The sequence below is a fragment of the Bos grunniens genome, chromosome 6 (genome assembly GCF_055505025.1).
Source record: "Bos grunniens cultivar Pamir isolate PY7600 chromosome 6, Bosgru_T2T1.0, whole genome shotgun sequence".
NCBI classification, from domain to species: Eukaryota; Metazoa; Chordata; class Mammalia; order Artiodactyla; family Bovidae; genus Bos; species Bos grunniens.
In genome coordinates, this window is record NC_141170.1 from 30,981,292 (window position 1) to 31,005,088 (window position 23,797).

Below are 23,797 nucleotides of genomic sequence, written 5' to 3' on the forward strand. Positions count from 1 at the left end.
TGACCCCTTTAAAATGGGAATCTTTAAAATCTTTCAAATGGGAATAACTAATAAGTAACTCCTTTACAGTTATGAGAAGTTATTGAGATGATGTCTGAAAGTGTTTAAACCCAGTGCTGAGCAAGTAATAGGCCCTCAGTACATGTGTTAAATGTAGGAATATTATAAGGCTCTGAAGCAAGGGAACATCAGAAGGTTCAGAATAATGAAAAGAGATTCGAGAAAAATTAAAAGACAGAATGTATAGGACATGTTGAAGCCTGGATAGAGAGAGTGAAGCAGAAGGAAGGATCCAGAATGACACACTAGACTAGAATTGCACTTCTTCAAATGCCCAATGCTCCCTGACAGCAAAAGCAAACACTTTACCAATACAGGTGAATAACAGATGCACCAGTGAGTCTGGCCGAGCACTAAAAATATATGTCCTCAATCTTCACTGTATTTTAACCAAAGCAATAGTTACTGAGAAGATGACACTTACTTATCTTTTGCATTTAGCGTCTTCAATCTGTAAAGTCGAGTTGATAGTAATATATCACATGTTGTAAACAATATGTAAAAAGCTCCTAGTACAGTGACTGAATAGCACAGTGTCTATTCCATAAACGGTAACAATAATCACCTTGATAGAGTTTTAATATAATCCTAGGATCTACCAGAAACAGATGATGGGCAAAATAAGAAAAAAATTTTCTCCCCCAAAGGAATAAAGTTACGTTGGCACTACATTTAATTCAGATACTCAATTCTCTGAATTTCAGATAGAAATCTCTCTCCCCAGTTTGTGTTATGGACTTAAAACATATATTCATCCAGTACAGTGCCTCTCTACGTAAGTTAATTCTACCAAATGTACAGCTGCATGTGTTTTAACTTAAAAAGTTTGCAGAGCTATCTTCACTATGGTAAGGCTAAAAAAAAAAAAAGAACAGATAAATCAAAGGCTAAGGTGAGCATGACTAGTGCAGCTATACTGTAAAACAAACAGAATTATCCACAATAACAGCATCGGTTCATCTGCATCCCCACTTGTCCTTGAATGACTGTGTTTTCAGCAGGAAAAAAAATACATGACATGGTTTACTTCTAACTCTCACCCTACCTATTAATATCTTAAAAGTAATATCTGTTTATAGCTTTCCCTCTCCCATCCCAAAAAGAAAGATCCTAAACACAGGGTTTCTTTCGTTCTTTCTGCTCCACAACCTCCAGCTGCCACTGGGAGAGAGGGATTGAAGAAGAAGACAAAACAAACAAACAAAAATTAGCATCATGGAGTTAGTGACTTCAAGAGAAAATTATAGTTTAAGGGGAAATGTTTCATGTGCGTTCTCTTCTGCACTCACCCCAGTCAGGATAGCTAATAAAAAACACAGACTGCTCTTTTAAAAACAAAAAGTTCAAGGGATGAGGGGTAAGAGGGTGGAACCATCAGAGGCAATGTAGACAACCAAGAGTCTAAAGTTAATGGCTTGCAAATACCCACGCAGAGTGCTTGTCTCATGTGGGACCCAGCTAACTCTGTCTAGCACCCCTGCCTCCATGCAGTCCAAAAAGAACCCGGCAAGGCTCTGCCATAGGCACCATGTGAACCACCTTGGAGCTGGTGGTCCAGGCTTCTCTGTCTTCAATCTTTCCTGCGGTTCCCTTCACTCAGAATCAAAGGAAAAGGCAGGGCTCTTATCAAAGCACAGAGTGGCAGTTCTGAACTTAGGGTCCCTGGCAGGAGTCCAGGGAGCCCATGGGCACTTTGAAATTACATGCACATTGTTAGGCCTGTACACTTACTGTTCATTTCTCTGGTGAAAGCCCCCATTGTTTCATCACAAACGCAAATGGATTCTTGACATGGAAAAAGCTTGAAAACCACTGCACCAGTGTTTCAACCAAAAACGTACAAATGAAGACCTAGACTGTTAGTCTCGGAGGTGTAGGCTTGTATACAATGTTCTACTGAACAATTTTTGTGGCCCAAGGAATGGGAAATTGGGGGTTTCTAAGCAATAGGGAAAGAGACACACAGAATGCCACAATGGAAAAGGAATGCCACAGTGGAAAAATGCCCTCAGAATATATGTCCTTGGAAAGAACATGGTCCGCAACTGATTTTCCCAGAATTTGGGAACTGGAAGGGACCTAAGAGGGCCAGTTCTGGCTCCTTTAAGGCCCAGAGAAGCTAAACTTCATTCAAGATCACACTCCCAGAACACACAGGGGTAGAAAAGATGCCCTCTCCTAAGCCCTCCTCTAATTCTGTTTCCACCACACCACTGGAACAGAAAACAATTAAAAGAACCATTCATTGAAATACTTGGGAAAAAATTGAGTGAAACTGAATAAATGCATAAGTACCTTTCACTTCGCACATCAAATGTGGTAACAAAAATCAGACCGGAAAACTAACAAGTAGACATAACTCTTGAGACCTGTCTGGGTGGGTGCTTCAATATCTGATTGCTTGGGGTCTAATAAATTATCGATTAAATGGCCATCTGCATGGAGACAACAGAGGGAAAGCACACCATCTACTGACTTCTGAATGGCTGCCGGCAGTTCTCTGAGAATTCAGTACTATCAGCCAGGAAACATTTAAACCAGGTCCTTGCAGGGCTAGGATGTACAAGGGACCATATGGTCCCAACAGAACACTTCAAACAGGCAGCTGTACAGCTATAATTAAATCTGTAGTAGTCATGCTATTATTTATCTAGCAGATTTTTTTAAATGTACCGTTCACTGAGGTCTCTGAGAACACACACCAAATTAGAACAATAGAAAATACTGAAGAAGCAGATAAAGGAAAACAAGGGGCTGATGCAGGAACAGGCAACAGCTTCCCAAAAATCTCCCCGAGAGGTTCTTCATTTGTACCCGACTACACACCAGAAGGTGACGATCACTTTACTGACACGAGTCACGAGCCCAAGGGTCTGTTCACTCCTTTGTTCCATGGTACACTCCACTGCAAAGGTCTACCTCTTTCTGAATTTTCAATCCCTATGTATCATTCATTTGACACTCATCAAATCAGAAAATCTTAAAAAGAACTCAAAAATGATTTAGTCCAACTTCCATCCAATAACTATATTCCTAACATCCAGTCATTTGTTTTTTTGAATGTGATAGTGAAAGAAAAAAGCATTCAACTCAAGAATTACTTCAAATATCACCTGTGCCCTCTCCCCAGCCCCTGGCATAATTCATTCTCCTCTCTGTGGTCAAAGACATTCTGGAGGAGGCAATGGCAACCCACTCCAGTATTCTTGCCTGGTGAATCCCCATGAGCAGAGGAGCCTGGCAGGCTACAGTACATGAGGTCACAGAGAGTCGGACACGACTGAGCAACTGAACAGGCAGGCAGACCCTACATTATTTACAGATTTATTCCACAGTCTATAATCAGAACCCCTAAAAGACAGAAACTGTATCCTATTATTTTTATAGCCCTGATTCCAAATGCAATGCGTAGCCAAGAGGGACTTAATAAAACTTTCATTAATAAGTTTGTAATGAAGCTCTGGTTCCTATCTAATTCATACTAATATTTAAAATAAAAACTGCCTCCATGATACATGTACCCACAAACACAAGTTTATGACAAGAGCAACAGACAATAAATCTATTCTCTTTTACTGGAACATAGGCTTCAGGAACTTCCTATCCCTCAAACCTTCTCATCTCTACAAGTTATAAGTGAGTTACTTCAATTATTCTCCTCTGGCTAGTGCCCAGGCATCTCACCATCCTAGTTCCCATAAACACGTCTCCTCACTGGTTTTGAAAATGGGCACTTTTGGGGAACTCCCTGGTGGCCCAGTGGTTAGGACTCCACACTCCCACTGCTGAGGGCACAGGCTCAATCCCTGATAGCGAACAAAGATCCCACAAGCCACACAGTGCAGCCAAAACAAAATACTACGAATAATAATAAAATAAAGTTTTAAAAAGAAAATGAACACCTTTAAAAAAAATCTGAATCCAATGAAAGTTACAAATTTTCTGTCCAAATACAGTGGAATTTTCTCCATTATTCACCTCATGTTTGAACTTACATAGTGTATAATCATTCCTATTAAATTCTTTGTGGGTTCAGCCCATCAAGATCATTCTCCATCTTGATTCTATCATTTAAAATTTATATAGCTAACCATGTCTGTTTTGTGTCCTCTGAGAATCTGATAAGCATGCCTTGTGTCTTAAACCAAACTGCTAATTAATCTGTTCAACAGGATGCTAAAAAGTACCGTGGTTTTAGAAATTCCTTCCACATCTACACTGGTTATTAATCCACACACTTGAGTACAGTTATTCTCTAGCTGAGAACCTCTGATGGTTGCAAGCCCTCAGTTCATCAAAGTGTTTACCCCTATATCATCAGGAACCTTATGGATGCCTTATTACCATACAACCAAGTGGCCTGCCCAGAAAAGAAAATGTGATATATAAATATACTTGTGTTCCTCCATTTAAAAATATGGGGCAATAATTCAGATCACAGGTTGGCACAAACTTTCTTTTAAAAAGGCCAAATTAGGCTTTGTAGGCAACATATAGTCTCAGTCATACATTCTTTATTTTTTTTCCAACCCCCCTTTAATACTTAGCTTGCCAACTATACAAAAATAGACTACCAGCAGGCTCACTACCAGCGAGCCACAGTTTGCCAGATATCATCTTTTCAACTTTGAGGCAAATGCCCTATTGGTGAAGACAAACATTTAACCAAAAATTAAAATAAGCAGTCACTGGATGACAGCTGTGGTGGACACCGTGATGGAGAAGCACACGTGCAAAGGGAGCTCACAACATAGGCTCTCTAGCCTAAACCAAGGACCCCAGGAGACATCCCTGCAGAAGTGACTCAGACTGAAAAATTACGGGTGAACCCCAGTTGCCTGGGCAGGAAGAGCATTCCAGTTAGTGGAAACTATATGCAAAGGGCCTAGGGGAGGGGAAGACTGGCATAATAGTGGACCTGGAATGTACACGTGCATGGTCAGAGTAAAATCAGCGAGGGAGAGAACCTTGCAAAAGGCCTCTGGAGAGAGACGTTAAGCAAGACAACACAGGGCTTTGAAGACCATGCTCAGGATTCTGGGCTCATCGCAAAAAAACTGTTTCAAGTCATCAGTGATGCTCTCTGTACCCTCCTTCAAGACAGAGCCTCTCTTGTAATATCTATATACGTTATAGGCTTCCCTGGTGGCTCAGATGGTAAAGAATCTGCCTGCAATGCAGGAGACCCAGGTTCGATCCCTAAGTTGGAAAGATCCCCTGGAGAAGGGAATGGCTACCCACTCCAGAATTCTTGCCTGCAGAATTCCATGGACAGAATAGCCTAGTGGGCTACAGTCCATGGGGTCTCAAAGAGTCAGACACGACTGAGCAACTAACTTCAACACTTTCATAGTGCTTTGTAAACTTTACACATTCCTAGGTTTAAAAATCACATGGTTTGCATGAATGTAAAAATAATTTTTAACATACTACTACAGAAGACTGGCTACTTTCAGGAAAGAAGAGAGGAAAAAGAAGGCATCACCACTATAAAATCTTACCTGTATACTCTTATTTAAATATAAAATCATTCTAAGCTAAGAGCTATTCTAGTAAGAACTAGAAATTCCCCATTGTTTTATTTTGCTACTTACTCTTGAACCATCCCCCAAATAACAAATATATTGTCTCATTTATTTCACTGGTTCCATTTTCCCCTACTTTGTTTCATAGTTTGTCTTATTCTTCTATTCACAAAGAGGCAGAAGAAAGCAGGTGGGGAAAGGGAAGTAATATTTTTTTTAGCACCTAATTAGTCTGTGCCTGGAATACTTCACATATTATTTACCTCTTTTTAGCCTCATAAAAACAGGAAAAGTAAGTTTTACTGACTTTTTCTAAGGCTTAGAGACATTAAGTGCCTATATAAGATCACTTACCTAGTAAGAAAGGAAGCCAGGATTTGAATGAACATCTCTAGGATTATATAAAACACAAGCTTTCCTGCTACATTTCCTATTAACCCAGAAAACTGTAAAAGGGCTCTAAGTCTTCCATTCCTTTGATTTATATCCTTTTCTTCTATTCTTTCCACACTGAAGTATTACAATTTGTGAATTTAGATCAAGAAGGCACAGCTAAAATGAAGACAACATAGTCTAAAGTGTAGTTCAGACTACCACGGCATAGATTAAGAAATATACAAGCACAAGACCACATAACCCCTGCTGCTGCTGCTGCTGCTGCTGCTGCTAAGTCACTTCAGTCGTGTCCGACTCTGTGTGACCCCATAGACAGCAGCCCACCAGGCTCTGCCGTCCCTGGGATTCTCCAGGCAAGAACACTGGAGTGGGTTGCCATTTCCTTCTCCATTGCATGAAAGTGAAAAGTGAAAGTGAGGTCGCTCAGTCGCGACGGACTCTAGACCCCATGGAATGCAGCCCACCAGGCTCCTCCATCCGTGGGATTTTCTAGGCAAGAGTACTGGAGTGGCTTGCCATTGCCTTCTCCAACATAACCCCTAGTATAACATTAGAGAAGACAGAATCTTCTAAAAGCCTTTTATTTTCATTTATTCTTGGTTTTTAATAAAACATGCATGTTGTGCTACTTTAGCACATCTCTGAAAAATGAAACACTATAGAAAATTTTTTAAACTGCAACCCAAAATGTGACATGAGTCAAGGTCTTTCAGAAGAACTGATTACACTCCATTCCCTCAGCAGGACTTCAATCAGGGGCTTCACACAAAGACAGGTGGTAATAAGCATAACACTGCCATCACCCCCCCCCCAAATCTCTTTATGACACGTATTTACAGATGTTTTCAAAATGTCCTGATGAAAAGAGCTAGTCCTACAGAATTGCACACTTTGAAAAAGAGCTTCATCACCATTTTAAGAAGTAGTGACAACTGTTATTTTTCTAAACAAAGTCTTCCTCCAGGGTGAGTGCCTGGGGATATCACTTTAGAGACGATAATTCAACAGGAAAAGAATTATGCACCCAGTTTTTCTTCATACAAAACTTCAGTGCAGAGGCTACTCACTGAAATTTCTGAAATTACTTTGCTTATTTTTCATTGTCATAAACAAGCTGATATGGAAACAGACTTTATCTGTAAGTATCATGTGAGAAACAGAGAAATGCGGCCAAAGGCACTATGAGAAGAGAAACTTCTTTCACCTCTGACCACAAATTTTTCTGAAAACATGTCATCCTGATACATAGTTGTATTTCAACTTGACTTGTCTTTTTAAATTTTAATGATATACTTGGATCTTACCTTAATGCACTCCTGGACTCAAAATTATAATAAAAATTTAAAGTGAAACAGAGTTATAACAATGTATAGAGTAGAAATATACAACAGACTATTACTCAGCCATAAAAAGAATGAAATAATGCCGTCTCTGGTAACATGGATGGATCTAGAGATTACCATACTAACTGAAGTCAGAGAAAGACAAATAGGGTATCACTTACACATGGGATCTAAAAACATGATACAGATTAACTTATTTACAAAACAGAAACAGACTCACAGACATGGAAAACCAACTTATGTTTTCCAAAGGGGGAACAGGGGGAGAGGAATAAATTAGGACTCTGGCATTGACAGATATTGAATATAAAACATTAAACAACAAGGACCTACTGTATACTACAGGGAACTATATTCAATATCTTGTAAAAAACAATAATGTATAAAACTAGTAAATTCTATAATAAATCACAGTCAATGATAAATCCTTCCCAAGTCTGATATGCCTCACCCCTACCTAATTTCACACTATTTCATATCATGCAAAATAAAGTAACTCATGTCTAAAAGTAGAGTGTTGGACAGTCCACAATTTGAAATGGTCTCTGCTTGGGAAAACTTAGCAATACCATGTCATCTTGCAATGGAACATCTTTCTGGGCTTGACAGTTGACTTTTCCAATATGTCCTCATGATAAACTGTATTTTGTTTTAAATAAAGGAAAAGAAAAATATTTGGTGTTTTCTGTAAGCTATGTCAATCAGCCAGGTAACTATGTTCACTGAGCTTTCAATTATGAGAAAAAAAAATGTATACATGAATTTACCATTTATATGGTTATTCTAGCTGAAAAAAATTTTAATGTATGACACGGGCAAGGATGTTCATTTCAAGCAACTGATTAACCTAATGAAATACTCTGTCAATGCTCACGATAAGAAATACTAATTTTCAAAGCTGCCAGAATGAAAATATAAGACCTTAACAATACTTTCAGAAATCATCTTTCTCTGAGAAACTCTCAGAGTCAGTCATTTTCTCAGCCTTTAAAAAAAAAAAAAAAAAGATTTTTTTGAGAAAAAGAATAAGTAGAAGCTGATTCTCCCCCAATTAGCCATCATCATCTTGACATTAACAATTTCCATGACTCCTGCCTCTCCCTCTACCCCAAACTCTCTGCCTTTCCCCTGCTGCTGCTGCTGCTAAGTCGCTTCAGTTGTGTCTGACCCTGTGCGACCCCATAGACAGCAGCCCATCAGGCTCCCCCGTCCCTGGGATTCTCCAAGCCAAGAACACTGGAGTGGGTTGCCATTTCCTTCTCCAATGCATGAAAGTGAAAAGTAAAAGTGAAGTCACTCAGTCGTGTCCAACTCTTAGTGACCTCATGGACTGCAGCCTACCAGGCTCCTCCGTCCATGGGATTTTCCAGGCAAGAGTACTGGAGTGGGGTGTCACTGCCTTCTCTGTGCCTTTCCACTCCCACCCCATAAATAACATTAGATATTCATATAAAAAACAATAACAAACAAGTGAGTCCCTGTGAATGGACAAACACTAAGTGCTTAATGGTATTAGAATTTGAGAAAGTGAAAGTCACTCAGTCATGTCCAACTCTTTGTAACCCCATGGACTGTATACTCCATGGAATTCTCCAGGCCAGAATACTGGAGGGGGTAGCCTTTCCCTTCTCCAGGGCATTTTCCCAACCCAAGGATCGAACCCAGGTCTCCCTGAGACAGGTATAATTAACATGAGTCAGAAAACCCAAGGGTGCGTGTAAGGAAAAAGTGGCACTTGACTTAGATCCTGAAGGAAAGGTTGAACTTGGAAAAGACACATGTGGTCCAACAGAAATGTGTGTGCCGTACCACTATCCATGGAAGGCAAATCAGACACGTTTCATGGGTGTGCGAGCGGAGCAGTGTGGAAGCTAAGAACATGAAACCCCAAAAAGCCAGATTAGCAATGTAAATCTGAGAAGTGAGGAATGACATCTAAAATGAAATTGACTCCATCCTAACCAACTTTCCTGTCAAACAAAACCAAAAATAAAAAGTAGTATGTGTGTGTATGTGCTTGGTCGCTCAGTCATGTTAAACTCTTTGTGACCCCCATGGGCTGTAGCCCACCAGGCTCCTCTGTCCATGGAATTCTGCAGGCAAGAATACTGGAGTGGGTAGCCATTCACTTCTCTGGGGGATCTTCCCGATCCAGAGATTGAACCCAGATCTCCTGCATTGTAGGTGGATTCTATACAGTCTGAGCCACCAGGAAAGCCCCCAAAGCAGTATAAACAATGAAAATGATGGAGATAAATTAAAATTTATATAATATTTAAAGTATACTAGGCACATTCTTTTTCATGTAACAACTCTGTGAAGAAGGCAGTTCAGACTGAATTATAAAACCTTATTATGAATCAGGAAACAGGTTTAGAGGAGTTAAGGTACAACATGCTTATTTAAGTCTTCAAAGCTATTCCTATGATCAGCTTTAAAAACAGTTCAATAATAATTGCTTTTTCTGCTTTACCATAAAAAAAAAGTGAAGGTTACAGTGATATTTATTTATCAGACCTAATGACATAGAAGTGAACATATATCCATAATAAGAACAAATACAATACCAAACAGCCTGAAAGTTGAGAGACTGTAGGGTGTTTCTAAAAGCACAAGTAAAATTTTGTCAATCAAATGAGCATCCACCATGGTCTGTGAACAAGTCAACTGATTAATTAATATAATCTACTTTTGCTAATTCTACAGGTAAGGCCTGGCGTGCTGCGATGCATGGGGTCACAAAGAGTCAGACATGACTGAGTGACTGAACTGAACTGAACAGGTAAGTATAATTTTTAAAAAGTTTTTAAAAGGTTAACATTGAAACCCTGTTACAACAGGGTTTCATCAAATTTGGGGGGTTACTGCCATTATTCAAAGAATTTTAAAAGTCACATTATATTCCAATTGTTGGATAAAACAAGTCATTCACTTGTACCTGGTAAACTGCAGCAAGTTACATTCCAATGTATTTCTTACATTTTCTACCTAACTCCTTCCCCAGTGAAGAATGTTTTATTTGGCTGAAACTCTTATCTTCTGTTATTTATGTTCTCTAAAATGAAAAGATGCTTCTAAAATCTCTCATTCCTCTCTGATGGACAGCTCTGGCCCACACAGTTATTTATCTTGCCTTTCCCTGAACTGCTGCACTTCACTGTCAGCACTACACGGTTATTCAGTCTCTTCATCTAGATATAAACTCACATTCTGAAATCATATTTTTTACTTTATTTTTATTCTATCAGCCCTCATTGACCTCCACCAATACCACTCAGGATATGAGCATACAACAGTTAATTCACAGAGTCTTTTAATCACTGTGGCAGCAGAAACATCCAATCACCATAAGACTCAAGAATTTTTTTAAATTGTTGGTTTATTTAATAACAATTTTGGTGATTAGCCTATTCAGCACAATGCGTGCCCCAAAGACAAACCTAAAGTCATAAATTATCAATCAAACACCTGGGGCTTAGGATCTAAAAAAGACCATAAGGCAAAGAAGCAGAATTTACTGTACTTGTTTAGAGCACAACCCCAGGGCCAGTGCTACCACTCAGATGCTATTTGACTTCAGAAAAAACTACTTAATGTCTTTGCACCTTAAATTTACCAACATATTAATATAAAACAGGGTTGATAATACCAACCAAAGCACTAGTATAAAAAAGTGCTGAATGTATGTCTGTCATTATTAATTACTCTTTAGAGAAGAACAGACAGACTCATCACTTTCAGAGACAGCCCCCGAATGGTCAAAAGTGCCACTGATACTGAAATTACAATGGTGTCCTCTAAATTGACTTGATTACTCCTAGCCTCTTCTATGCATATCCATTGAACACTGATTAGGCAGTAATATTGACTGGGAATGATTAACCACTGCCCTTCAGACTGTAGAAAGAAGCACTGCTACCATTTTAACATGGCAGCACAGAAAACAGAAGCATGGTAGTTTTCATTTTAGTTCAATACGAGGGAGTGAAACCAGACCATTGGTGGTAACACCCAGAGCTATCAGAAAACTCTGCTGGTAACTGATAAGATCATGAGATTCTATGGAGGTGAAAAAATCAACTACCACTGACCACTCAGACAAGTGAGCCAGAAACAGTGGGAAACCCTTCTCTCTGTAAAGAAGAGCAAGAAACACTTCCTCCCATGGCTTGACCTCTTTGTAAATCTACTCTAGAGATTCCTGTTGCAAGGGAAGTAAGGAAACAGCAAAATCTGCAAATACCTCCCAACATGTAATGAATGATCTGCTGATCTTTTCATCAGTTATCCTAGATGACAACACTCCTCATAAAGGCGTAAATTTTCATTTAACTTGCTTTACAGTATGTATGTAAGTTCACTTAGAATTCTCTTGAGGGTGGAGGACTGGAGAGGAAAGAAATGCAGGGCCAAGCTGCAAATGTGCTGGATAAGGCTTCAAAAAAAATACTTGTTCAACCCTTCTTGCAAGTTTCCTTTTTGTTCCAAATGCTGACCACCAAGAAGGGCTCTTAAGAGGAGGCCATTTTTGGTTGCCAAGGAAATTCTCACAAAGTCACAGGGTGTCTCTCAGAGCTGAGAACAGCTTCGCCTTAAGGAGAAGCAATCAGAAACATAAAGGCGGCCAAGTCTACAACCACTGTATTTCTCACCTCTTTACCTCAAAATACAAGGCGGATTAGCCAGCTCAGAGATCCAATTAGACCAAGAGAATAAACCCAGTTTTAGCCTTGATATTTTCAGCTTCTGCAAAAAAAGTCCCCAAAGTGAAGTAGGAGGCAGATGCTAGTAACTGGGATCCTTTTCACTTGAATTTAATCGCTAAGCTTTTAGTGGAGTGAATCACAAAGGAGAAACTCAAATCTGACTGGCAAACAGTATCTCAGCAGTGAGAAAGATTTATTCAAGTGTTCAAAAGACGTAGGAAGAAACTGACATAATCTTTTGGGAAGGTAATTGGCAATACAAGGTGATCCAGCAACTCCACGTACAAAAATTTCTCCTTCAGAAGTACTCATGAAAGAATGCAAAAAAACCCCCCAAAACTCAGCTACAATGAGGACATTTCTTAAAGGCCTGCTTGTAATTGCAAAGAAATAAGTAAATATCTATTAACAGATTATTTAAATGAAACGTGCACTATGCAGCCTTTAAGGAAAACAAGGTAGATGTCTGTGGTACTGTTGGGTTTCTAAAAAATCCAGTTCCCAAACAATATGATCTCATTTGTAATTTATATAAGTAAGCATATACATTTTTATGTCTAGAAAAAGTCTAGAAGACTATATCAACCTGCTAATAGTGGTTATTTTGAGGGTGAGAATTTGTGAACTTTCATTTTCTATTTTATTCATTTTGTTCTGCTTGAATTTTTACAGCAATTTTGTATTACTATGAATCAAAAAAACTAAAGTTTAAAAAACACTATAGATAATAAAATGTTACTACAACAGGTAAAGAATAAGTCAATGTTTATAGTTACACTTATTATAAAGGTTTTTTAAACATGCCCTTAGGGTGTTTACCAAAAGGGACTATTGCTTTCTGGTTTTCTACTTTCAAGGGGGAAAAAAGGTGTTTTGGGGTTTTTTTTTAATGATGTTCTGATCAGAGGTAGGTAATATGTGGCATGAGAGCAGACATCCATTAAAGATAATTGTTGATGGCATTCCACTACTCTGCAATCTAAGTGTATTCTTTGCATTGGGATATAGCAAACTGCTACATACTGAAAAGAGAAAAAAAGTGACATTAAATAAAAAAACATGCCAGATAACCACTTAAGGCATATAAACCCGGCAATGCCATTTATTCAATGGTGAACACAGGATTGCCCTGTGGTGCTCCTGGAGTTCTTAGATTCTTTCATGGGTACCTGTGGCTCAGACAGCAAAGAATCTGCCTGCAATGCAGGAGACCCTTGATCGGAAAGGGTTGGGAAGAGCCCCTAGAGAAGGAAATGGCTATCCACTCCAATATTCTCCACTCCAATATTCTTGCCTGGAGAACCCCATGGACAGAAAAGCCTGGCAGACTACAGTCCATAGGGTCCCAGAAGAGTCACAAACAGTCAGACTGCACGACTAACACTCACTTCACAGGTACAGGTGAGATCAAGGCTCAGGAACCCCTTAGGCCACTCTGTCCACACATCCTGATGCCTCTTTCAGAACAAGAAGGAGTAAGTTGCTTATCACCATTAAATTCTTAGAGAGACCTCTGGTGAAGGCCTCATGAGTCATGTGTTTTACCAGGCAATATCAAAAAGAGCACATAAACAATCACTCATAAACTCAGTCTCACTACTCTCAGTGGCCTACATTCACTTCTAGTGCATTAAAACATTCTAATTTTTATTAATAGTAACTAATAATTAAATCTAATTAATAGTGCATGGAAAATATGCTAACTAGAAAACTCACTTTCTCCCTTATAATACTTTCATGGTACAGAAGAACTTGATTTGTTGATAGGAATAAGGTCTTGACACCTACGGCTCAACCCATTAAGAAACTGGCTCTTGTCTGTTGAGCTGTTTACTGCACTGCGGTGTTCATCCAGTGTTTAATTACAGGAACAACACCAGATGATCCAGAACATTAGCAGATTCTTCCACCCCATCACACACTATTCTCAGTGATCTTTTTTCAGAGTAAATCAGAACACACCACTCTCTAGGTAAAATTCCCACAATAGTGTCTCTTGGTACTTAGAATACAATTAAAAGGTTCCCCTGTGTACTTCCCTGGCCTCATCTACCTCTGCATACCTGCTTCCTTTGCTCGTCACTCTGGAATTTTTATTATTCCTCCGTCTTGAATACAGCACACTCATTCCTGCCTCAAGGCTTTCCTCTTGCTTTACATTCAGCCTAGAAACCTCTTTGCCCAGAACTTCTCTTCTCTGGGTAACCCTCCTACTTAAACCAGCTTTGCTGTACGTCTCCACATTATCCTACTATATTTTCTAGATAACACTTAGCATTGCATAACATTACCCTACTTGTTTATTTACTTATCTTTGTTATTTAGTGTCTATCTGTCCCCTGAAGCACAGAAGTTCCAAGTGTCAAAAGATCTATCTGTCTCATTTACCTCTGGAACCCTACCACCAAGAACATTTGCTAGCACAGAATATACTCTTTACATGGATCAGTGAGTTCAGCAGCCTACAATTATGGGGTGATTAAGAAGTTCAAATTTGCTGCAGCTGGCTTTCAATTTTACATGGTTCTAAATTTTACAAAAGATCTCTCCTTTTCTCACCTGAAAACACAACATAGAGCTTAGATTACCTGAGACAAGTTTATCTACTTCACTTTCAAGCTGACACATAATCTGTTTTTAAATGAAGGCTAGCTTTCTGATCGAGATAAATGGCTTTCACAGGAAACACAACAGTATGAAAATGGGGAAATTCAACTGTCAGTTTCAACTGGGACACGGGTTCTTAAAATCAGTATGAATATCTGTGCTTCTCAAACTCTACTAATAATTAGTTGTTAATTCTTTTGGAATATGGGAGAGAACACAAGGTGGGAAGAGGAGGTTACAGAAGGTTAAATTTCTTGTAGAGAAGGAAAAGAGAATGACAAACATCAGTTTTGTTCATTATCTCAGTGACAGGCTAAACCCCTGGGAAAGGGGCTCCAAAGATAACCAGTGCCACGGTGTTGCCAGTTCTCATCAAGGACTCCTGGTCAAAGGAAACTTGCAGCCACAGAGACCCTCTCTGCAGTTACTAACACCGCAGTGACTAAGCACATCTCATGACTGTAACTACCTCCTCACAACATGCCTTTCTTCTCGGGTTTTCACAGATGTGATTCCATCTGGAGCTTTCCCAGCAGTGTCTCACCGGTCCCTGAACACGTGCAAAAGACAGTATCATAACATGAGCAAATACAAGCCCTTCCCCACCGCTGTGCCTTCTCTGAGGAGCAGAGCAAGACCACCCGTGCTCTGTGTGAAACAGAGGGGTTTCTGTCTGAGTGCTGAAAACAGAAAAGCAGGTGCTATTGTACTTTTCCATCACTATGAATACGAAATAGCTATGAACGCTAAGGGAAGCTGTATGTGAGCCTCAGGATGGAAATCAAAATAATGAAAGCATCATCTCAGCTGAATTTAGGTGAAAGTGTCAGTTGCTCAGTCATGTCAGACCCTTTGAGACACCGTGAACTGTAGCTTGCCAGGCTCCTCTGTCCATGGAATCCTCCAGGCAAGAAGACTGAAGTGGGTAGCCATTCCCTTCTTCAGGAGATCTTCCTGACCCCAGGATTAAACCCAGGTCTCCTGCATTGCAGGTGGACTCTTTACCATCTAAGCCACCAGGGTGACTCGCTCCTATATTCCACATGTGTAAGAAAGGATTAGGGGCATGTCCAATCACAAGATGTATCTTTCAAGATTCCATTTTAAGACAGTCATGGCTGAGCAGTTTCAAAGTTCTACATGGTTTACTGATTTCATCCTCTTACTCCCTGACAAAAAATTTTAATTCAAGTCTATCTCTACACAGATCAGGATTTCAAAAATAGAGATCACAAAGTATATTAAGGATAATAGTGTACTTAAAGATAATGCAAAAACTGATTACAGTACCCTTAGAAATTAATGTTAGGCCCAGTTCCACCAGGAAACCTATGGATAAGTTCTCAGGTAAGCTGGCTAAATAACCAGTATCAGGGAAGTGATGACTAGTTAAGAAGTTACAAGGATATGTGTGCAGAAGTGTCTCTCTAAAGCGTCTGCAAGAAATTTATCTATTACTTTCACTGCAATCTACAGACTGTGATTTCACTTAAGATTTATGTAATTGTGAGATGTTATTGCATTACTGATAAACATGAAAAAAAAAAAAAGCCCTTTTAAAACAGTCATCGTAGAGACTTCACTGGCAGTCCAGTGGTTAAGATTCTGCACTTCCACTTCAGGGAGTACAGGTCTGATCTAAGGTTGAGGAGCTAAGAAACCACATGCCTCACAGTCAAAATGCCAAAACATAAAAAACAGAAGCAATAGTGTTAACAAATTCAATAAGCACTTAAAAAAAGAAAGGATCCACACCAAAAAAAAAAAAAAAATCTAAAAAACACAAAAGGAAATAAAAAATAAAAATAAATTAAAAAGTCATTGTACCACTGAGCACAGTATTTCCTCCAGAGAGTTAAAGCTACAAGGTAAAATAGTAAGAAGGAATTTTCTTATTCTCACAGATGATTCCATACTCACATGAAAATTATAACTAAACCATTGCATTTGATAAGCACCCACAGAATTTATTATTTTTTTTCAAAAACAGAAAAGAAACAAAAGGTAGTAGAAAAACAAATCAGTCTAAGGTAATTGGGGAAGATAACTGGATAATGAAGAAAAAAATCCTCCATAGCAACAAAATAGAGATTATTTATGTACATTTACAAGTCAATGAGCTCCAGATGTATTTTTTTAATCTACTTCTCCCCAGGTGTTTTCTTTTTTTTGCCTAATAAATATAACATCCAAGTTGGAATATTGTTGAAGCGTTGCATCATCTAAATTTTGGCGATGCTCTTTCTTCTGCCGTTAACTATTGTGAGCTATTTCTCAATAAAGCAGCCGCTACTGAAATCGTAAGTACTAGGCTTGGCAGAGCCAGACAGAAAAAGTGCAGCCCACAGATCTGTTTCTTCTGTTTTCCCAAAACAGAATCTCATAAAAAATATGCCCTCAAATTTTGTCACTATGTAGCTGTCAGAAAGAGAAATTCTGCTTCTCTTCCTATCTCTGAACATTAAATCCATTCCTTGTGCTACTGGGAAGTTATATAGCTCCAGGAAGCTGTGAGGTACCATCGCAACTGTTCAAATTGTATCCAGGCAGAATAATCAGTCCATCAGAAAACTTCAGTTCCAGTTGGATGCAAGTTTTTTGGGCCAACTTGGAAAAGCATACCGAACAAGTTTGACTTTACTGCCAAGATCATTTCCAGGACATTGGCTAATTAATTATAAAAGCTTTTTCAAAACAAATTTGAGCCTGGCAACCTTTTTTCCTACCCAAACAGAGAAAAAGCAGGCTAAAAAAATAAAAAGCCCAAGTTTATTGCAGGGTTTTGTGTGTGTGTGTGTGCCAGGGTTTCATCTTCTTAGCAAGCCTATTTTCTTCTTCTCACCAGAAAATGATCCAGGAGCTTTTGTATTGGAAGTTAATAAGACTGTAGGTATATAAACTGGAAATATTAGTTTGCATTTGTACTCTACTTTTGATTATAGAGGAGATCATGGGTCAGTTACAAAGCGCCTCTTCAAACTCTTTGGTGGGAAGCAAAGATGAAGTTTCTTTCTCTTTGAGGGGATGAAGGGTTCATTGGATGAACAATGGCTATTGTATTAGATAAATGAAGATGGACAGTTGCTCTTTATAATGATATACTCATCACCTGCATTTTCTAGCTTTGAAAACAAAAAGAACAAAATTCCTGAATTAAATCTTCCTGGTTTCAACATCATATGAACCTTGATGAATAGGAGACACTGGAGATAGGCATCAGAGATTCTGGTTTTAAGGACGACACAGGCTTTATTTAGTTAAATCAACTAAATCATAATGTTCCAACCTATTTCTTCTAACATGGGAATCAAAATCTTATGTAATAAACATCTTAACCCATCAAATTTCTTTTGTATATGCTCAGATATGAAGACAACCAAGAACGTAAGAAATTTCTCTCAACATTTACCAGCAGCTATTGACAAATGCCTGACAAGAGAACTGTCTCGAGTAAAAGAAGTCTTCCTAAGAAATTGTCAACCCAGATTTTCCTAACTTCCTTATCCTGTATCAAGGCTCCAATAAATCTCATAATTAGAATGCTGCTTTGTCAATCGTTGGAGCCAAAATGTACAAAGTAGTTTTGAGTAAAATTCTCAACAAGTCCTAGTGGACTGAGTTTTCCCTTTCAGTACTGTTATGATCCTACCAATGCATTCAATGTTTAGACAATCATCCTCCACGGTATTTCAAGAGGTAGGCCAATGGTAGGAAGGAGAGCTATCCATATTAGTATTTAAGAGTAGGTGGCAACTTTAGAAGTCAAGAATTAATCTCAATGCTGGGGCGGGGGTGGGGGGGGCAGTGCAGTAATTAAGCCTAACCAAAGCATAGTCTCTCTTCTGGGAAACACAGGTAAGTTAAAATGAGAAAGATTACACCAGATTTCAGAGAATCTTCAAAGTTGGCATATTCTGAACTTAACTTGATAGAAGCCAGTATAAGCTTTTGACCTGAGGGGAAAGATAAGAACAATAATATGAAAAATGTATTGAATTAGGAGAAAATGGGGACAGGGTTATTCCAAAGGTGGTTAGAAGGAGAATAAAGAAATCAATGTCACTTTACAAGAAAGAACATAGTTTCACCTTTCCAGTACTTTGGGGAATTCACTAAGGTCTGAAAACCTGTCTAAAGAGAAACATGGTTGTAAACAAGGTGTCATTGCCTTAGGAATATATAATTGAGATTTATTTATTTATTCAAGTAGAATTTTCAACCCATTAGCTCACATAACTCATTTTATTCTTTAATGCAAAGTACAAAAGTGCCAAAGAATTGATGCCTTCCAACTGTGGTGCTGGAGAAGCCTCTTGAGAGTCCCTTGGACTGCAAGGAGATCAAACCAGTCATAAAGGAAATCAGTCCTGAATACTCATTGGAAGGACTGATGCTGAAGCTGAAGCTCCAATCCTTTGGCCACCTGATGTGAACTGACGCATCTGAAAAGACCCTGATGCTGGGATTGAAGGCAGGAGGAGAAGGGAATGACAGAAGATGAGATGGTTGGATGGCATCACCGACTCGAGGACATGAGTTCGAGCAAGCTCTGGAAGATGGTGAAGGACAGAGAAGCCTGGTGTGCTGCAGTCCATGGGGTGGCAAAGAGTTGCACACGACTGAGCGACTGAACGACAACAAAGTACAAAATTATACCTAGTCACATTTTTAACTAGTTCAAGTCCAGATACTCACTCAACTAGGAAAATGATCCAGTTTCTACTATATTCTTTTTAAAAGAAAACATACTGAGGTTCAAAACTTAATTGCTTTTCATTTCAAACGGGTTACTTACCATATATTTTAATAAGCAAATACTCAGCTAACAAGACTATCATTACCTTTGCCTGAAGTATCCCCCCAAAGTTCACAACAGACAGCATTCCCTAGCCCTTCACAGTTCACCAGAGCACTTTTTTCATAAATTACCTTATTGAAGCACTACAATAAACCTGAGGTAGGAGTTATTATTACTATCTTAAAGCTGAGAGAACTATAGTTTCAACATTTAAACTGCCCAAGTGAAGATCTCTGGACTAAGCTAACTCTTATTTTCTGGACTTCAAATCCCTTCACAAACTGCTTCCCCTTCTTTCCAAGGAAGTGAGAAAAAAAAAAAGCCATCAACACATATTGGTTCAATTTAAGTTAGGAAACCACCATTTCTCATCTCTTCCCAGCATCTTCTAGATATACTTTGTCTTACACTTTAAAGAAGCAAGAATTCCTGGCTTACCTGGTCCTTCTCTGGTTTATCAGAAATGTCATTCAGGCTGGAAGAAGTCAGATTCCTGTGGGTCATGGCTGGGCTACCTGTAAAAACAGAAGGAGACCGTCATTCAAGACTTCTTGTCAAAAACACAAAGCTTCTGGTTGTACACTTCATGAATGCTAGTAGATGATGATGGAATGGTGATGGTGCTTGAGCTGTGTTAGGACTCTCCCAAAGAGTTTTCCAGAGTTGGAAAGTAAGGTGAGAGAACTAACATGGTTAAACAAAAAATATCTCAAAGACCTTGTTTAAGTCTTCTTTCTTGGCTTTATTTCAAGATAAATTCAGCTTTGAAAGAAAGGTGTAAAACTTATACACATAAAAATAAATTTACTCCTGGTTCTGGCCTGCCCTTTACACACATCCTAATCTATCTATTTCTTTGCCTATAGATGTGGGCTCCTTCCTTATTTCAGCAAAGCTGGCCCCAGGACAAAAGGCCTGGACCTCCTCTCCGTCAGCCTCTGCAGTCCTTCCTAGGCACCACCTGCTCTGATCAACCCCCCAAACCATCTGTATTCCATTCTCTGGCTAACATTTTATGAAGAATATTTCTCCTTAGTGGGCATCTGAGCCAGGAACCCTATACTTTTCCTCAGTGTTATCACAGCTCCCCTTACTTCCTGCATTCTCATTTACCAGATTAAAATAAGCATACCCCATCTTCCTCCCTAATATGCCAAACTTCTCATTCAAGTCAAGGGACAGATTTTATCAGGAATATTCCATGGGCAACAAGCTCCACAGCAGTATGGGTGCTGTAGATAAAATCCACTGGCTGTAGATAAAATAAACCAGTGTAGATAAAACCCAACCAGTGACTTCAGATATAATCACACAAGAACGGGGTGGGGGGGTCATCTAGATGAGAACCATTTTCAAATAGACTGGTTAATCAACAAAATACTGAGCTTTCATTTTGCAGGTGAACTTGAAATTTCTTGGCTTACTAAGCAAAAGAATAACTTTTCAAAGGCAGGGTGTTTGACCCACCCCTGCAAGGTGCTGAGTAATGTGTTCCCCATTTAATCCTCAGCGATCTGACTCAGTCTGGTCTTCACACTAAAAGGACAAGGGTTGAAAAACAAGCACCCAAGTTCGAACACAGCTTCATGCTTGCTTCCATATAATTCTTCAGATCACAGACTTCCATTTCTTCAGGCCAAAACATCAACACAAAATTCTATCAAAGATTAAAATCTACTCCTAATAATTTAATGTCTATATAACAGCTGCTCATTAAATAATATAATTGTCTTTAACTACTAGATCAATTTTCTAGAGCTGGCAAAACCAGAATTATTTTCCACTCTGCTGCATTTCATTGAGTAAGCATGGTCCAGATCTCTTAAACCCTTTACCTGGTAGGATGCTTTATTCTAGGAAAATTTAAGTATAGGGCATTTTTCAAAGGAAAGTAACATCTGAAAAACTGCTTTACAAGCACAATTAAAAGAACCTCTTTGAAAGCCACATTTTCTTCTCTGAACTGCATACAAGGTTTCTACGGTCTTCAATACAAAAGACGCCAGGCACAAACATGAATGCCCCCAAATAATGCTGGGCTAGAAACTAACAGGAATTGATGAGTACATACAATTTTGTACTTTACATTAAAAAACAAAACCAGTTTTTTTTTTTTTTAACTAAATGGGTGAAGATTCTACCTACATAAGCAAAAGAAAAAACAACTGAACTATTTATTCTTTCTTCCCCTGAACTTTAAACTTCTTATTTTGTATTGGAGTATAGCCAGTTGACAATATTGTGGTAGTTTCAGGTGAACAGCAAAGGGACTCAGCCACACATATACACATATCCATTCTCCCCTCAAACCCCTCTCCCGACCAGGCTGGCACATAACACTGAGCAGAGTTCCATGTGCTATACAATAGGTCCCTGTTGGTTATCCATTTTAAATATAGCCGTGTGTACATGACCATCCCAAACTCCCTAACTATCCCTCCCCACTCAGCAACCATAAGTTCGTTTCCTAAGTCTGTAAGTCTCTTTCTGTTTTTTAAGTAAGTTCATTTGTATCATTTCATTTTAGACTCCACATATGAGGGATGTCATATGATATTTCTCCTTCTCTATCTGACTTAACTTACTGAATTATATATTCTTAAAGCAATGAAGCCTTAGCAATCCTAAATTAAAAGCAGCTTATGTAAATAAATAGGTATACTGATTTCTAATTATTAAATCAATTGTATATAAGCATGAATACTGAAATGAATTTGAAAGCAATTTTTCACTAAGTAATTTAAATCTTCTAGGCAAAATTCTAAACTCATTGATTTACACTGGAAATTCTTCATAAATACTGCGAAGGTACATTTCACCCAAGCACTGTCCTGCTGCTGTTGCTGCTGCTGCTAAGTCACTTCAGTTGTGTCCAACTCTGTGCGACCCCATAGACGGCAAAATCTGAAGCAAACAAGTAAGGTTTCCATTATAATGGTAATCCTGACTGATGTTACAACTTTTCCAAGAAAGCTCATATACTGCTACATTTCTCTTGTTTCTGAAAGACAGTTACAGGATAACTATCTGTATTTGTATTATACTCCCGGGGGGGGGGGGGGGGGTGCGCGGGGGGACATAGAAAAGGCACAGGAACAAGGAAGATGCAGGAACCAGATGGGGAAGAAGAGGCCACTGTTAGAAACAATCACATCCATTGTCCCTCCCAACTTTATCTGATTCTCATTAATAAAAGTAATATTAACAGTTTCACTGATGTTTAACTTTGTAACACACTGAAAGAATTCAGAAGTCAACACTTCTAGGTAAACCTTAAGCAAAGATGATCAGCATTCTTGCACCTTTTCCACCTCCCTCCCTAGTAAACTCTCCACCTCTGCCCTCCACAACACCCTGAACCAAAGACAAAGGCTTCCCAATGTTCCAACTCAGTAGTTCCCAAAGTATGGTCCCCAGACCAGCAGTAGCAGCATCACCTGAGCACGTATTAGAAATGCAAATTCTTGTGACTCACCCCAGACCAATTATATCAAATGCTGGGTATGGGGCCAAGCAAGGTGGGTTTTACCAAACCTTTGAAATGATTTTGAAGCAAGCGAAAGCTGGAGAACCACTACTCTAAATAAACCAGTTTCTTAACCACAGGGTGTGTCCTAGTTGGAACTGAACTGCATGAAACATACATAAATTAAAGTAGCAAAAGAGGCAGATCTGATAACCTTGTCCTCCTGCAAGCCATTGCTCAAAACCGTCACATCTCAAGTAAATCATGGAGTTAGCTTCTTTGCCACATAAACACACACAAAAAGGACTGTACACAGCCTTTCCTCTAAATCTTCACCTACACAATCAATAGGCTTCCCTGGTAGCTCAGATGGTAAAGAATCTGCCTGCAATGCAGGAGACCTGGGTTCAATCCCTGATTTGGGAAGATCTAATGGAGAAGGATCTCATAGAGGAGGATGAGAAGGTTGAATCACATCACCGATGCAATGGACATGAACTTGGGCAAACTTTGGGAGATGGTGAGGCACAGGGAGGCCTAGCATGCTGCAGTCCATGGGGTTGCAAAGAATCAGACATGACTGAAGTGACTTTAGCACACACACATTCAATGAATAACTTTGTTATCGGAATTCACTATTTAATCAGCCTTTTCCAGAAACACATCACCCAAATCAAAGAAGGCAAGGTCAAGAGATTACAAACCAGATTATACCTGGGAATCAGAAATTTCCGTGTGGCACTTTAGCAAACCTGGGAAACTTACACTAAGAGTCCCTAACAATGTTCTACCATGGATAATCTGTACCCAATAGTCAATAAGACACACTGTCAGGCTAAGTCAGTGTTTTCTAGAGTTTTGCCCTATTAATGTAAACTCAATATACTGCAATATTG

At 39.0% G+C, this 23,797-nt stretch overlaps 1 protein-coding gene across 11 annotated transcripts in view; it reads right to left on the reverse strand.

The window, feature by feature from the left end:
• SLC4A4 (solute carrier family 4 member 4) overlaps positions 1 to 23,797 on the reverse strand; it is a 379,388-nt gene that overhangs the window by 128,624 nt on the left and 226,967 nt on the right. For all 11 annotated transcript variants that reach the window (XM_086405458.1, XM_086405455.1, XM_086405451.1 and 8 more), the window contains one exon: positions 19,874 to 19,950. In XM_086405458.1, the coding sequence (XP_086261584.1) occupies positions 19,874 to 19,950 (77 nt within the window). The remainder of the gene's footprint in view (positions 1 to 19,873; positions 19,951 to 23,797) is intronic.